The 17,380-nt window shown below is 41.1% G+C and overlaps 1 protein-coding gene across 1 annotated transcript; it reads left to right on the top strand.

Moving 5' to 3' along the window:
- The first annotated feature begins 1,476 nt into the window (after window positions 1-1,476).
- Window positions 1,477-16,318, top strand: LOC132495650 (protein lifeguard 2-like). Its single transcript, XM_060107507.1, has 9 exons — window positions 1,477-1,747; window positions 4,368-4,446; window positions 5,161-5,214; window positions 6,254-6,344; window positions 8,943-8,980; window positions 9,081-9,168; window positions 10,518-10,607; window positions 12,083-12,130; window positions 16,166-16,318. The coding sequence occupies exons 1-9, from the start codon at window positions 1,477-1,479 to the stop codon at window positions 16,316-16,318; spliced, it is 912 nt and encodes a 303-aa protein (XP_059963490.1).
- The last annotated feature ends 1,062 nt before the right edge of the window (window positions 16,319-17,380 follow it).

Below are 17,380 nucleotides of genomic sequence, written 5' to 3' on the forward strand. Positions count from 1 at the left end.
AGGGGCTTCCCTGAGTCTTCATGTCCCCAAGAGGTTAACGGGGTCCTTTTTCTTTGCCATTTTTGGTCTGCTTGGTACTGGTTTTCTGAGAAATATGTTCTGCTGCAAAGCGCTGGGGCAAAGCTCATCATAATCTCTTACCGGGATTTCTGGTCTCTTTGCTTCCACTTTCACTTACTCTGGCCCATTTTCCACACTGTGCCTGGTGTAATCTTTCTAGTCAGATCCCCTTGGCCTCCTGCTGGAAGACCTTCAGTGATTCCTCATTGTATTAATTATTCATTGCTGCTGTAAAAAATTCCTACAAACGTAACACAAAATAAGACACAACACAAATTTATTATCTTACAGTTCTGGAAGTCAGAAGTCCGAAATCAGTTTCACTGGGCTAAAATCAAGGTGTCAGCAGGGCTGTATTCCTTTCTGGAGGCTCTAGGGAAGAATACATTTCCTTACCTTTTCCGACTTATATAGGCCTCCCGCATTTCTTGGCTCATGACCCTTTCCTCCATCTTTAAAAACAGCCACTGTATCACTCTGACCTATGTTTCTCTTGTCACATCTTCTCTGATGCTGATCCTCCTGTCTCTTATAAGTATGGTCATAAGGACCCTTGTGATTCGACTGGGCCCATCCAGTTAGTCCAGGATCATATTCCCACCTCAGAGTCCTTAACTTCACCACATCGGCAATGTTGCTTTTGCCATATGGAGTAACATGTTCACAGGTCCAGGGATGAGGATGTGGACAACTTTGGGGGACCACTATTCAGTCATGGCTTGGGGATGAACTTGGCTTGCCAGCCCCGCAGTGACTGGCCCCCACTACTCTCCTGTCTAAACTCACTCAGCTTTCCCCTTTGAACTCCCTACTCCAGCCACATGAACTTCTTTCAGTTTCTGGAGCCTGCCCTCTCTGCTTCCTCCAGTCCTGGTCCAGGCTGATTCCTCTGCCTGAGAAAACCTTTCCCTACCTCTTCACCTGACTAACTCCTCCTCATCTTCCAGCCTTGGCTTAAACCTCACTTTCTCTGGAAGGTTTGGACAACCTCTTCTACTCCCTGCATCTTCTTCCAGACTTTGTTGCTCTCAGAACATCCTCCATTGTTTCTGGCCCTGCTTATATTGCCTTTTATATTATTGCTTATTTGATTATCTTCTCTCCCAAAATGTAAGCTCTTTGAGGGCAAAGGTGACAAGGGCAGCTCCATACAAGAGGGAGTTTATTAACTCCTTGCAGAATGAATACATAACATATTAATTTCATAATAGGATGCAAGTTATTTTACTCTGTAGGCCTCATATTAAAAGTATTTGTTCATCATTCATTCAACAAATATGTATTGAGCACTGACTTGGGAAGTACTGAACCAAGGAGTTGAAATTAAGAAAAAAAATCATCTAATGTTATGAAGATGCTAAGGTTGTAGTGGTATGATCATAAGGACCTGAATAATGATTTTCCCTTTCTAGGAAAATGGACTTGGAGGTCAGTGAACCAATAGACTTTAGTTCTGGAGATCATCAACATCTGGTTCGGAAAGCAGCAGATGATAATATCCAGAGCAAGTCTGCTCGGTCCTACGGAACTTCATCTTCAACTCATGGGCCACAACAAACTCATGGGAATCCATGCTCCAAAGCTGGTGAGCAAGGGGATACCTATGTGGTAGAAGTTTCAGCAGAGACCACCACAGAGGACAGCAATCCTTTATCTGGCCCATTCTCAGAAGCAGCTATCCACAGAGGTGAGAATAAAAAAATGACCTTTTCGGAAGAGAAAAGCAAATGTTCTCTTAAAATGTTTACCCAGGGTGGATTGTAGGATTTAATTTTGCTTTTAGTTTTTTCCCAGTCATGCTTTACCATGAAACATGACATAGGGCTGCAATAACAGATGGTCCCCAAGTTTTCCAGGGCATTCATAAATTCATGATATACATATTATGGTGAATAACTTGTGGTTTTCTTAGGAAACGTGAATTAGTCATTGAACATAGAATGTTCTTACCTACATACAAGGTGATACCATGATATTGGCTTAAGGTTTAAAGAATACTAATTCAGAGCCCTACATATTAATTCTGTATAGGAAATACATTCGGCTGTAACAGAAGTCCGAAAAACAGTGGCTTAAATAAATGAGAATTTTTTTCTTTCATGAAATATGAAGTTGGAAGGTAGGCAAAATTCAAGGCAAATGCTTAGGTCCCCGGTGAACACTCTGCCACCTTTATGCCTTCTTAGGACCTGGATGACTTGAAGATGGACTGTGAACTTTGAGTCTCATTGCTGTCTCCCTGTGGCCCTCACCCTCTACCTTGTGGCTGGAAAGAGGCCTTCTGGAGCTCTTAGTTGGCAGCTGAAGCTGCAATGGCCACTATGGCTCCCTGACATGGCTGGCAGTTTGTGTTTGTTGTTGGCTCTCTTCTTGTGGCTTGAGCTTCTCATCACATGGGGCTGGGTCCCAAGAAGAGGTAGACCAGATGGACAAGCCCCAGTATGTAAGCATTTATCAAGCCTCTACTAATCAAGCCAGTGCTAATGTCTCACTGGCTAACACGCCATGTGGCCAAGCCCAGCGTCAATGTGGGAGGGCACGCCACAGGTTTTGCCCTATTTAAATTCTTATTTGTCTTCTTGTAATTGGATCGTAAGTGTTCTTTATGTATTAGATCCCTTTTCAGATACATGATATGCAAATATTTTCTCCCAGTTTGTGGGTTTTCTTTCACTTTCTGAAGGTGTCATTTGAAGCACAAAGCTTTTACTTTTGATGAAATCAATTTATTTGTATTTTTTTTCTTTGCTTGTGTTTTAGGTATCATATCTAAAGAAATCATTGCCTAATCCATGCTCACAAAGATTTACACCTATGCTTTCTTCCAAGAATTATATTTCTTATGTTTATGTCTATGATCCATGTTTAACTAATTAACTTTTGTGTATGTATGATATGAGAAAGGGGCTCAAATTCATCATTTTATACGTGTATGTCCAATTGTCCCAGCACCATTTGTTGAAAAGACTCATCTTTCTCCATTGAATTGTTCTAGTATGTTTGTTAGAAATCAATTGACCATATTTGTAGGATTGACCACAAATGTAAGGGACTATTTTAGGGCTCTCAATTCTACTTCATTGATCTATATGTCTAGTCTTATGTGGCTGGACCACATTTACTATCTATTTCCTCACAGTCCTTGATACATACTAGATGTGAACTTAATGTTAAGTAAGTGGATATTTTAATGTAGGCAGCACACATTTGGGTATATGTGTTCTGGCATTTTGATTAAGATAGCTCAGTCCTATTTCTTTGTTGTCACACTTCAAATGCACAGAAACTGCCCAGCCGAAGGACAGAGTTGACAATCCTATAAGTCAACTTTAAGCAGCATTCTTTCTTTTTTTTTCTTTTAAAACTGGGATAAGGCCACAAAAAAGTAAATGGTCATCACTGGTGTCATATTCCGAGGGCTCCAGGAAAACTTGTGTATTCAGCTGGAAGTAAGCAAACAGAGATGCCAACACGCCCTGCACTCTGCTTTGGCACGCCATTGGCTTGGAACTCCTTGGTCATACTTAACAATTTGTCAGATTATCAAGTTTCTGCACAAGCAGGAGGGAAGGGAGTTGCTAAAGGCAGGGAGGATACAGAGAAAAGTGGTGGAGAAGCTCTGCAAACTCCCTGCAGCCCAAGTCCCTCTGCAGAGGGGTAAACGCCCTCTCCCCAGGTAGTCCTTAGGGCATCACTGGGCTCCATCTATGCAGGGGTGCAGCTGAATCCCTAATGATGGGTTTGCAACATTCTGAGACTTTCAGGTCACTTTTGGTCCTAAGGAGGATGGGGTGTCCATAATAAGGAATTAAATCCCTGAGTTTGGTCTTTAAAATTTGGGGGCTTTCATGGATAAACTCTCAGATCTTCAATAAAATGCCTCTAACAGTCTGGACTGAGTCTTTTCCGAGAGTTCTGCAAAGCTGTATTGTTGTCACTCTATTGGCCAACTCTAAACTAGCACTCCCTTTCCTATCCTCAAAAAAATCAGAGGAAAATTTTCTTTCATTAAGTGTCAAAAGTAGGTAATTACAGGGCTTTCCTGGTGGCGCAGTGGTTGAGAGTCCATCTGCCGATGCAGAGGACACGGGTTCGCGACCCGGTCTGGGAAGATCCCACATGCCACGGAGTGGCTGGGCCTGTGAGCCATGGCCGCTGAGCCTGCGCGTCTGGAACCTGTGCTCCGCAATGGGAGAGGCCACGACAGTGAGAGGTCTGCGTACCGCAAAAAAGAAAAAAAAAAAGGTAATTACATTTTTATTTTTACTTTTGAATATTGTGTCATAAAAATAAAGTTTCTGCCTCAGTTTTCGTCGTAAAAGTTCTCTTCCTCCTGTCAGTTCAGCTGCTGATCACTGGGGCAATCATCAGCCTGTTTCTTTTCTGGTAAGTCTTTATTACTGATGTAAATTAAGTATTAAGCTGCCCATATTAATTCTCACTGAATAGCTCAATTTAATTTTGATCATTAAAAGATTATCTATTTTTCCTTAATCATTCATAGGATATAATATTTCTGTCACTTTGTTTTTCTGAGGCAACTTCTAGACAAAGGTGTTTGTAGATTTCTGGAGTTTAACTTCCTAAGCTAAGAATTTCCCCTTATTTTGGGCACTATTTTCTTTTTTATTTTCCCCAAGCTATTTCCACAGATAAAACTGGGTAAAGGAAGAAAGGTGAGACTATGGAGGCCTTGGAGGCTGGAGCTCTGTTAAATGCAGAAATTATTTCAGGGACTATGATCCATCATGGCTTAAACCCATCCTTTGAAAATCTGTGTTTACAAACAAACATATGAGAATTTGATTACTTTTGCTTTGTGTACATATCAATCTCAGTATTTTTTAAAATTAAAACTTCACTAGGACATTTGCTTTTATCCAAATTTCACTTACAACTTATGACTGTACTTTTTTGTGACTCTATTTTAAGAAGCAAGATACAGTTTTATGTTTTACTGTTTCCTTTCCCATCTGTCATTGTCAACCATTTAGGGTTTCCCCCCTTTCTTCTCATGAGATTGTTTAACTTCTACTTAAATATTACACTAGTTAGCAAAATAAACTACTTATTGTGTAAAACTATTATTTTTTTAACCAGGAATGCTTTAAGAGTTTGGGTGGTCAAGAATCCCTGGTTCACCTACGCACTCTTGTAAGTATTACTGGATTAAATTAAAAGTTTTTTCCACTAGCTATTGATTGATGTCCTTATTAAAAATTAGGTAAAGGTATAACATTCTTTTTTAAAATTCATTAATTTTTGGCTGTGTTGTGTCTTTGTTGCTACGCATGGGCTTTCTGTAGTTGCGGCGAGTTGGGGCTACTCATCATTGTGGTGCGTGGGCTTCTCATTGTGGTGGCTTCTCTTGTTGCAAAGCACGGGTTCTAGGCACGCAGGTTTCAGTAGTTGTGGCATGCGGGCTCAGTAACTGTGGCTCATGGGCTGTAGAGTACAGGCTCAGTAGTTGTGGCGCACGGGCTTAGTTGCTCCTCGGCATGTGGGATCTTCCTGGACCAGGGCTTGAACCTGTGTCCCTTGCATTGGCAGGTGGATTCTTAACGACTGCACCACCAGGGAAGTCCCAAGGTACAACATTCTTGAAATGACAAAATTATAAAGATGGAAAATAAGCAAATTAGTGGTTGCTGGGAGTTAGGGTTTTGTGTGTGTGTGTGTGTGTGTGTGTGTGTGTGTGTATGTGTGTGTTACCATAATGGGATGGTAGGATATCTTAATGATGAGATAGTTCCACATCTTGATTGTGGTGCTGGTTACATGGATCTGCACATAGATTTGCATCATAGGTCTATGACATAGCATTACGTATATACATGCTGTACCAATGTTACATTACTGGTTTGGGTGTTCTACTTTAAATATGTAAAATGAAGGGAAACTGAGTAAAAGGTACACAGGACCTCTGTTCCTTTGCAGTTTCTTGTGAATCTACAAGTATTTCAAAATAAAAAATTTGAAAAAAGAACCCACAAGCTATGTATGGATGGCAATGAGAAAAGTTAATGTTAAAAGCAAAAAAAAAAAAGAGAGATAAAGGTAATAATCTACATTTTTGTTTACTTTATAATACTTATTATCAGATAATACATCTCTATATCTATCTACCTATAATATATCATATGACATATCATATGATATAAGCAAATAACACATGGTTTTAAATTATCCCCAGGCCAGCATTTTTTGTTGTATTTATTATACTTGCTTGCTGTGGGAAGCTCCGCCGCCAGGTGCCTGCGAATTACATTCTCCTGGGATTATTTGTAAGTAAACCTCATTAGCATCCATTGTCGTTCATCTCTGAAATATATTTTCATCACATTATTAAATTCATTCCATTTATTGTGGAAAATCTGTGGAATAATACAGATAGAAATTATTTGTGAGACATTCTCTTGGATGAATTTTGAAGTCATAAACTTACTTATGACCTGGAATCCACACCCTTTTAACAAACTAGAGAATCTGGGGACCCTGGGCTACTCCTCTGTGCCAGCAAACTTGCTTCTGAGAGGCCCACTCCGGAGTCTGGGCTACATTTCAGGAACAGTTAACCTGATTGTCCTCTGTCAGAGACAAAAAACACATTTTGTTGCAGAGAGTGAGTTCACAAATTGTGTGCAAGAAATGTAATTTTCCTTATTTTTGTAAAATTTATTTTATTTCTATTTCAATGTGTCCTGACTCTATTGTAATTGAGGTTTCTGTTTATTAATGTTTACACCAGTCAGGCCAAACCTCTTGCCTCCTGGAAGCAGTGGACTCTCTGAAACTCACTGACAATAGTGTTTGCTCCTCTTAGGAAAACCCAGAACAGAAACTCAGTATGATTTAGTGTGCTGGAAAGAAAGTCAGATTCTTTGCGATTGCTCCCATGAACTGCTGACCACCCTTCCCTGTGAAGATTTACTTACCAATTCACTTGTTCCTCACCTGGTTCTATATCAGAGTTGAGGTAGCTTATAAAATATGCACAATATAAGAAGATAAGATAAATTGGCGGGGAAATCTGATGGAAGGAAAAATAAGGAAAGGAAAATAAAGCCAGAGGTGAGATTCGTGCACAAAATGCATAGTTCCACGCATTTGAGTGTGATGAGCCTAGATTTGGATCTGCGCCTCCTGGTGGTCAACATGGGCAAGGACACACGGCCAAGGATGAGGTTCTGTGTGGGTACCACACAGCATCTAGTGTGAATTATATGTCGGGAAGAACAGTTTCCTCATGACGCTGGAGAAGACTGTCTCTTTGATACCCACATTTAGGCATTTCTTCAGCTGACTGAGCATTGAGGGGCCTTTCTTAGTTGGTGTGGATACACTGCTCATTGTCCAGGTGAGCAAGTAGAGTCTCCCAGTTCCTGCACTTAACAGCACAGACCACACTCAGAAGAGGTGGGAGTTAAAAGCCAGACATAGAAAGATACTGGGAATCCTGGGGAAGAGACGATGGGACGGGGAGAGGTATTTTTCCAGAAATTTTTGGATGTTTTCTTTTAACTTTTTCAATAGTTCTAATGTTTATTTCAAGAAGAGATCAAAGTTATTGATCTCAAAGGAAGCTCTCACCTCCAAGGTTTTGCTGTTTATTTCTAAGCTGGTAACAGCCTAAGAGAAGAAATATTATAAAAGGGAAGGTTGAAAGCAAGCACATTGTTAAAATATCATGTGTATGTGGAATAGGTGCACTTTAAAAAAAACCTATAAGGTCAATAAAGACAGCTTACTTTGGTCCGTTGAACAAAGTAGAGAATCAGGCTTACCCACTGGGTTTGGGAGATCCAGAGAGGCAATCCGGGACTCCCGAGACTCCAGTTCTTTTCCAGTCTCCAATCCTGGACGTCATTAGCCAGCTGGAGAAGTTCAAAGTCTCTCAGGCAGTTCTAGCACTGTGGATAGGATGTGTCCTCACATTTACTCCCAGAGACTAGAAGGTTCTTTCCTGGCTCTTGCCATGGACCAGCTAGTCTCTGGACTTGTCTCTGATGGAGCATCCTACCAGCTGGGGAATGTTCTCAGGCCCTGCAGCCGCTGCTGACTGTAGTTCTCACTGGCCTGCCGGCTGTCCTGGAGCCTGACTGTGGGCCTGGGCACATACTCATAGCCTTTTTGGTCTCATCCTCATAGCCTTTTTGGTCTCATCCTCCAGCTTTACTGCCTTCTGGCTCTCAACCCCTCCCTCTCTCCCTCACTGTCCCATCCCTGGCTCCATTTGGACCGTGGGAACCCTCCAGCCCCCATATAGCCCCCATACAGACCCAATGCAGCCCCAGGGCAGCCCTCTTCAGAGCCCTGGATTGGCACCTACCAGTGCAGCTCCATGCTTTGTAGGTGTGTCCTCCAGCTCATCCCCTGGTACTGAGGTCTCAATCCTCATTCCACGTCTGAGGTTTGAAGTATTTTATTCTCATCCAAGCACTGTGGAAAAGGTCAGTACGGAAACCTTTGGTGGAGCATCAATAGAAATAGCATATCCTGCTCTGATAAAATGTTAAGATTCTGTGTGGATGGCCCTATTTGATTAATGACAATATGGTCTACAGATAAAGCTTTTACCTTGGTTTCCACATTCCTAATTAATACATATTTAACTCACTGAATATGTTGAAAGTTACTATTGTGTTCTAAGAAATATTTACTCATGAAATAATTTTTTCTGTCAGTCTTGGGGAGAATGATAAAGAAATGTTTGTTTCCTTTATTTATTTCCCATATTCATAGCCTGTAGCTTTGTGCACTGGGATCATACATATTCCCAATAGCTCACTAAACCCTGCCAGAATGCACAAACCTCAAACCATCTCTTCTGGATTTTGGCATTGGGATTCAGGCTTCTGATTTATTGTGATTTTTGTTTCTAGACAATTCTTCAAGGTCTGCTGCTAGGAACCGTGTCAGTGTAAGTTTTTGATACACATTTGTGTGTGTGTGTGTGTGTGTGTGTGTGTGTGCTTTTCTTTGAATGTTATGTGAACAATAATCACAGTCTCTGGTTTTAGTTTCTATTATGCCGAGGAAGTGTTATGGGCAATGGCAGCAACCACTCTAATGACAATATCACTCACTTTATTTGCTCTTCAAACAAAAGTACGTGTTATTGAAGCAGATTTCTGTCATAAGGGAGTGTGTGAATATGTTTCTTTGCCCCTCCTGACCCATTCTGCTCCCTCCTCCCTTGGGCTCTTGGCTTTCTGTGGGCCTCACCTCCATGGAGTCCTTGCCTTCAGGCTTCTGGCTTTCCTAGTAACCATGTTAAAAAAGTAAAAGGAAACAGGTAAAATTAGTTTTAATAATATATTTCATTTAACCCAGTATATGTGAAGTGTTATCATTTCCACATGTAATCAGTATAGCAAAAATATTAATGATACCTTACATTCTTTATTTCGAAATTCAAATCCAGTGTGTATTTTATACTTGCAGCAACCTCAGTTTGAACTAACTGCATTTCCAGTGCTCAGTAGCCAAGTGTATTGAAAGCACAGCTCAAACTTTCTTAGCAGGCATCAGAGTCACCCGGAGAGTGTGTGAAACACAGAATTCACTCCTCCTGGAGTTGCTGCTTCACAATGTCTGGCATGGGGGCCAATAATGTACATTTCCCAGGCACTGTTGATGCTTCCGGCCTGAGAACCAGACTCGGTGACCTGGTAGATTATTCTCTTGGTGTGGTAAGGGTAGGGAGTGAAATAGGAAAAATAGAGGAATTAGGAAAACACTCTTGCAAGAAAATACCTTGGATTCTTTTGCTTCCTAATCCATTTTTTTTTTCAGGCCAGAAGATGAATATTCCTCTTTCTTTAAAAAAAATTCTAATCTTCCCTAGGCTGACTTGGTTACTGATTTATAGAAGCAAACCCAAAAAGCATATTAATAAATTTTAAGATTACAAAAGAATAATTAATAGTAATTTTTGAAAGCTTGGTATATGTATTTTTATTGAAATATATATATATACACAAATGTGAAAAAGGTACCCAGTTAACATCTTTTTCTATTTAATTCCATTAATGTAGTCTATGCACATGCTTTTAAAAATATGAGTGATTATGATCATACTATACTTACAAATTTACATCCTGCTTATTCAGTGTACATTTTTTATTAGGGAAAATTTTATATAGATACAAAGATAGAATAGTTTAATGAACTCCCATGTGCCCGTTACCTAGTTTCAAAAATTATCAATTTGTGGCTCCTGTTATTTCATCCATATCCTACCCTTTTCTCCCTCCTGAAGAAATACAACACTTTTTATGTAGCATTTTTCAGTGCTTAGGGGCTAATGGATTTCCATGGTTCTTGGGATTAGCCAGGGGAAATGATTAGCAAATGGGCCAGTTTCTGTCTAGCGGGTACATGATGCATCTCTAAGCACCTTGAAATTGCTTATGGATGATCATTTAATTGGTTTTGTGTTGTTTATGTTTCCTCAGTGCGATTTCACCTTGCTAAATGGAATGCTGTTTGTTTTACTCTTCATACTTACTATCTATGGAATTCTCTTAATCTTCATACGATCATATGTAAGTGGGATCTCCTTTGTAAACCTCAGAGAATTGTTAGAACATAGGGTGAAGTGCTAGTTGTGTTGTTGGTCTGGATCCTCTGAGAAGCAGACAACAGATGGGTGAAACTTGCAAGGACTTTGATAGGAGAAATGTCTGTGGGAGAAAAGTGTGGCGGCAACGAAGGCTGGAAGAGCTGTCGACCACGACAGCATATGTGACCCCAGGTTCAGGAGAGGGAAGGAAGGTGGGAGCACTCTGTATGTGGTGCCATCAGGGGCTCCTGGAGCTAATGTGGACCATTACAGCAGTCCGGTGTCTCCCAGGAAGGTCCTGCTGCCCCCACCAATGACTGAGATGGCGAAGTGTGACCCAGGAGCAAACTACAGTGGGTTGCACCACACAGCCACCAGGCCCTGGTCAGTTTACATGCCCCTCCCCATAGCTGGAGGTCTGTGAGGCCACCTGCTGCACCAGTTGTGGTAGGGGAACACTGACAGGAGGTCTGGGCATGAAGATTGAGCTCCGACCCTAGGCAAGAGCTGTCCTCCCCTGAGAGGATCTTGGGGTGAACCACTGACAGACCCTTGTTCTAAGTATGTCCAACCTTGCTGGACTCTGGCAATTTTGAATCCTTCAGACGCCAGTTGTCAGATGTTTTCTTACACCTAGCTCAGTCTGGAAACACTGTGCCTCCCTCTCTGTGTCACTGACTCCTGATTTCTCTCTTTCCCCAAGAACCTTCCCTGGTTAGCAGAGTGCTCCCCATCCCTCTAGGACTAGCTTTCTCCTCCTAAAGAGTGAACGCCATTATGCTTCTCAGATGTTATACACCACTTCCTTTTGCTCTTCTACAGCCAAACCCTATGGCATTTAGGCCAATTTGTCACATATTCTGATCAGGGCTGTTCTGGTTGCAAGGAACACATACCACTCAGTCTAGGTCAAGGCAAAGACCCAGAGACTCTCATGGAGCTCCTAGGTGGGAAGAAGAGCCAGAATTCACGGAAATGGAAACCTCACTTCCCTTTCTTGAACTGAGGTGATTGGCCATCTCTGCTTGTGCAGTAATAGCTCCAGCACTAGCTAATGATAGAACTGCTGCCTGGATCCCTCTATCCTGAGAATTGATTTCTAACTGGCCTAGAGCATCTGTTTGATCCTGGTCACAGGTAAGAGGCTCTTGGTCGGTCAAGAGATTCACTGCTGTTGGAGTGTTATCTTCCACCTCTTGTCAATCAGCTCTAGCAAGGCTGTGTGAGGGTCACTATGTTCCCTGAGCTGAGGGGAGGGCACATTCTCTTGAAGAACTATGTGGATGGGGCTTGCTGAATGGAATTGAGTGGATGCTGTTGACTGACTATGTTCAAGAAAAGATTTTCTCCACAGCTTTGACTTTCTTAATATCTTATCTAACAGCAGTGACCTAAGTGATCCCCTGAGTTGTTCCAAGTCTTACTCTTAATATACAGTTGTTTCCTTTCTTTTTGCAGTGGTTGCATCTATTGTATGCTGGACTTGGAACTGTGATCTTCTCACTCGTAAGTCCATTTCTCCCTTTCTTTGACAGAGTATGGTATGTGCATTGATGGGGCCCTAAGCCCTCTGCCAGGCCTGGAGTCAAGTGGAGTCAGTAATTCACTGGAAAGCTCTCCAGGTCACTTGCTCCTTCCTCTGTCTTCTCGTCTTCCTCCTCCTCTTTATTTTTTATAAAGACAATTCTTTTTAGAGCAGTTTTAGGTTCTTTGTAAAACCAAAAGAAGAGTACAGAGATTTCCCATATACTCCAGCCTCCATACCCACATGGCCTTCCCCATTATCAATATCCCCCACCAAAGTGGTACAGTTACTACAATTGATGAACCTACATTGACATATCATAATCACCCAAAGTCCGTAGTCTACATTAAGGTTCACTCTTGGTGTTGTACATTCTATGGGTTTGGACAAATGTATAATGATATGTATCCATCATTGTAATATCATACAGAATATTTTCACTGCTCTAAAAATCCTCTTTGTTCTACCAATTGATCCCTCCCCATCCCCAACCCCTAGCAACCACTAATCTTCTTACTGTTTCCAAGTTTTGCCTTTTCCAGAATGTCATAGAGTAGGAGTCATACAATATGAAGCCTTTTCAAATTGGCTTCTTTTACTTAGTATTTGCACTTAAGATTCCTCCATGTCTTTTCATGGCTTGGTAGCTCATTTCTTTTTAGTGTTGAATAATATTCCACCATCTTGATGTACCACAGTTAATTTATTCATTCGCCTACTGAGGGGCATCTTGTTTGCTCTCAAGTTTTGGCAATTATGAATAAATCTGCTATAAACATCCATGTGCAGGTTCTTGTGTGGACAGATGATTTCAACTCCTTTGGGTAGATACCAAGGAGCATGTTCACTGGATCATACAGTAAGAGTATGTTTAGTTTTATAAGACAGTATTCCAAAGTGGTTGCAATACTTTGTATTCTCACTAGCAGTGTATGAGAGTTCCTGTTGCTCCATGTCCTCACCAGCATTTGGTATTGTCAGTGTTCTAGAGTTTGGCCTTTCTAATAGGTGTGTAGTGGTATCTTATTGTAATTTTTTTTTTTTTTTTTTTGCAGTATGCGGGCCTCTCACTGCTGTGGCCTCTCCCGTTGTGGAGCACAGGCTCCGGACGCACAGGCTCAGTGGCCATGGCTCACAGGCCTAGCCGCTCCACGGCATGTGGGATATTCCCGGACCGGGGCGCGAACCCGTGTCCCCTGCATGGGCAGGCGGACTCTCAACCACTGTGCCACCAGGGAAGCCCTTATTGTAATTTTAATTTGCATTTCCCTGATGACATATGATGTAGAGCATCTTTTCATATGCTTACTTGCCATTTGCATATCTTCTTTGGTGAAGTGTCTGTTAAGTTCTTGGGCCCATTTTGTAATCAAGTTGTTTGTTTTCTTATTGTTGAGTTTTACGAGTTCTTTGTATATTTAGGAGAACTGTCCTTTATCAGATATTTCTTTTGTAAATATTTTCTCCCAGGCTGTGGCTTGTATTATCATTATCTTCACATTGTCTTTCACAGAGCAGACATTTTTAATTTTAATGAAGTCTAGTTTATCCACTATTTCTTTCATGGATCATACTTTTGGTGTCATATCTAAAAAAATCATCACCATACCCAAGGTCATCTAGGTTTTCTCCTATGTTATCTTCTAGGAGTTTTATGTTTTAAATTTAAGTCTATGATTCATTATGAGTTATTTTGTGGAAGGTGTAAGATCTGTGTCTAGATTCATTTTTTTGGCATGTGGATGTCCAGTTGTTTCAGCGCCATTTGTTGAAGAGACTATGTTTACTCCATTGTATTGCCTTTGCTCTTTATTCTGTCCTGTTGATCTATTTGTTTAGTCTTTTCACCAATACCACACTATCTTGATTACTGTAGCTTTATAGTAAATCTTGTTGTCTGGTAGCATAAGTCCTCCAACTTTGTTCTTTTCCTTCAATATTGTATTAGCTATTCTGGGTCTTTTGTCTCTCCATATGGTTTGTCAATATCCACAAAATAACTTGCTGGGATTTTGATTGGGATTGTGTTGAATCTATAGATCAAGTTGGGAAGAACTGATATTTTGGAAATATTGAGTCTTCCTATCCATAAACATGGAATGTCTCTCCATTTATTTAGTTCTTCCTTGATCTCATTCATTCGAGATTTATATTTTTCCTCATATAGTTCTTGTACATATTTTGTTAGGTTTATACCTAAGTATTTAAGCTTTTTGGATGCTAATGTAAATGGTATTGTGTTTTTAATTTCCAATTTCACTTATACATTGCTGCATATAGGAAAGTAATTGACTGTTGTATAGTAACTTTGCATCCTACAACCTTGTGATAATTGCTTATTGAACCCTCACATGCTCCTGGGGCTTCTAATCCTGACCAGGGCTTCCCTGTGGGCTGGCTGTCTCTTGCATGGTGCCCTGAGCCCTCTTCCCCTGGGGTTGTGGGGCAGACAGATGGGTCCCAGCTCACCTTACTCTCCCACTTTCCTGTCTGCCTTCAAACACATAACCTCACCTGAGAGGTGCACTCCTAACTGCCAATACATGAAATGATTAGGAGTCATTATCTCTCTTGTAAGAAGAAATAAGATAAAGTCAGGGGTTCTTAGAGGGGAGGAAGAAGAAAAGCACTTTTCCACAGAAGGACTCCAGGGTGACAGATGGAGGCTAAGAGCAAGGCTGGAAGTTCAGCTGCTAGAGGCCTTTTTAAAAGGATGACCAACTGTCCTCATTTCCCTGGGACTGAGGGGTTTCTGAAGACAAATAAAAGTCCTGGGCAAACTGGAATGGTTGGTCATTCTAGCTTTTTCTGCCACAGAGTTACTGGAATCAGACATAGGGAGAGGGAGGATAAGTGGGAAGGGACTTCGTGGTCCAGGTGAAGCAGCCACTTTGGCAGCCCCAGACTTGGGTTTGACTCCCTTCTCTGCCACCTGCTACAGTGTGATCTTCCCTTCTTGGAGGCTCTGTTAACCTCACCTGCCTCAACTGGGTCATTCCCATATTACATGAGATGACATCTATCATGAACTGATATGAGGCTACCCAGAAGGTGCCCCATTCTTTTCCTCCTGTTTCTTTCCTCCCTTCCTCCTCATTCTTAGAAGCCTGAGTGGGAACCAGGACGCAGGGAGAGCTGATACCTGAATTACTTGGGACAGGTTTCCCTGTAGTGGATGTTGTTCTAAAATGGATTATTTTAAAGAGTCTTTAAAACCCCAAGGATTCTTTGTAGCCAGGGTTGACCTGTCTGATGCGGCTCTGCCTCACAGTACTAGACTCTTAGTCTACAGTCTGGATATAAAGACCCGAGGAGCCGCTTGTTTTCTTTTCCTCCTTCTAATGCACTTGTGCTGCCCACATCTGCTCACTTTGCAACAAACACAAGGGTGAGAGGGCTCTCTGACATTTTTTCTTGATGCTTTAGAAGCTCATAATTTTACCTACCGCAGCTGAGCTAAAACATTTAATTAGGGGTTATTTAACCATATATGAGTCTTCTCATTCTACTTTGGAAATACTGACATTGTCACAAAGCCATCTCCAATGTCAAGTTTTGAAAAATGCTATCACCCAAAGGAAAGTTCAGAATTATTGCTGTGGGTGAATCTAAATGTTGGGGAACCATCTTTATTTTCATTCTTTTTTTCAGTGAGAACATGTGGGAAAATCACAAACACAGGGCATTTCGTAGTTTCTCTCTGTGTCCAATCTGCCCACCTGGTCTACATCATTGGCTAAAGGCACAGAGCTTTCTAGACTTGGAAGGAAAGGAAAGTAAGGCTCACATATTTGGTCCCACTGGCTTCAGGAGAATGAAGCACTTGCTTTAATAGATAAAGCACAAACTTGGGGACATCATGAATGATTGAGGCTGTAAAAATAATATCTATAGCCACAAATTTACTCTCTGTGATATATTTACTGATGGGAAATAATTTTTCCAGATAGTTTTAGGATACTTACTTGATAGAAATGTACAATTCAGGTAGCTAATTCTTCTTTCTATTCTTTAAGCACTTGGTGATGGAGGTACAGCTGATGGTGGGAGGGCACCATCATCATTCTGACCTGGACCCTGAAGAGTATGTTTTTGCTGCCCTGAACATCTACATGGACATAATCAACCTTTTCCTTTTTATTTTGCAACTGATTGGACTGGGACGGTAGTCATACGGCCAATGCTGGCTTGTGCTGAAAAGAGGGAAGGAGGGACGCCTGTGAAGACATGCAGAGGTTACCACACCATAAGCCCTTCTATTTTAAAATACTTACTTAATTTTTTTGTCAAATGACAGTGAGCATTCAGTAAATGTTAGCTGTGGCTGTTATATATTTTTAGTTCCACTGTCACATCGCAAAACTTTCTGGCGGACATTTCTGATTTTTACAAATTCAAAAGGTGAGCTACATAACTACATACTTACAAACATTTGTAAGATGCTCATAACTTTGTGGAAGTTTTCCAGGCACTATTTAAAGCTGTAAGCAACATCCCTCTACATGAGTAAAATTGATTACAGAAACCCATATTCACTCCATCCTCTTCTCTTGATTTGGACATTTGGTGGGAATATTTTGGCATCTGACATTTTTTAAGAGTAAGAGAAACTATAAAGAATACTGCCTTTCTCTTGGATTCCAGAGTCAGACTGGAGAAGTAAATTCTATCTTGAGAGATCTCTTTGTTTCTATCTCAAACTATCTGTGTGCTCCAAGGGGAGCCTTTTGGGTCTGAACCACTTCAGTGTCTGGCAGGAAGATAAGAAGGGGCCATTTCCAGCATGGATGAATTGTGCAGGGGGGAGGATGGGGAAATTAGATGAACTCTTCTGGTCTCTCTAGTATTCATCATAGAGCTTTATTTCAAAATTTAACTGAACATACAGATCTCAAGTAAGACATATGGACTTAAGTACAAACAATATAGTCACATACATCTGACTTTTTGATTACATATTTCAGATTAGCCATATCTCCACTATTTTAGTAGAGTTTCTTTATTGTGTTTATGATCTCTTATTACTACCAGTAAAATCCTGAAGATGGGCGTAACCTCTGAGATGTGAGCAGGTGGAAGAGAAAGGGATTTTTCAGCCACCCAGCAAAAAATCTAGGAGGACCCTCTAAAGCTCCTGGGTCAGGATATCTTAAAAACATCACCATCTGTACATACACCTGCCAAAGTCATGGTGAATTAATTCCATACAAGAAAGCAAATTCAGCTGGGAA

The sequence above is a fragment of the Mesoplodon densirostris genome, chromosome 9 (genome assembly GCF_025265405.1).
Source record: "Mesoplodon densirostris isolate mMesDen1 chromosome 9, mMesDen1 primary haplotype, whole genome shotgun sequence".
Classification (NCBI taxonomy): Eukaryota; Metazoa; Chordata; class Mammalia; order Artiodactyla; family Ziphiidae; genus Mesoplodon; species Mesoplodon densirostris.

Excerpts from the sequence above, each read along its gene's own strand:
- LOC132495650 (XM_060107507.1), top strand. The coding sequence starts at position 1,477 with ATGGACTTGGAGGTCAGTGAACCAATAGACTTTAGTTCTGGAGATCAT. Across the intron at positions 6,345-8,942 it reads ACATTCTCCTGGGATTATTT|ACAATTCTTCAAGGTCTGCT; the intron begins GTAAGTAAACCT and ends TTTTGTTTCTAG. Across the intron at positions 8,981-9,080 it reads CTGCTAGGAACCGTGTCAGT|TTTCTATTATGCCGAGGAAG; the intron begins GTAAGTTTTTGA and ends CTCTGGTTTTAG.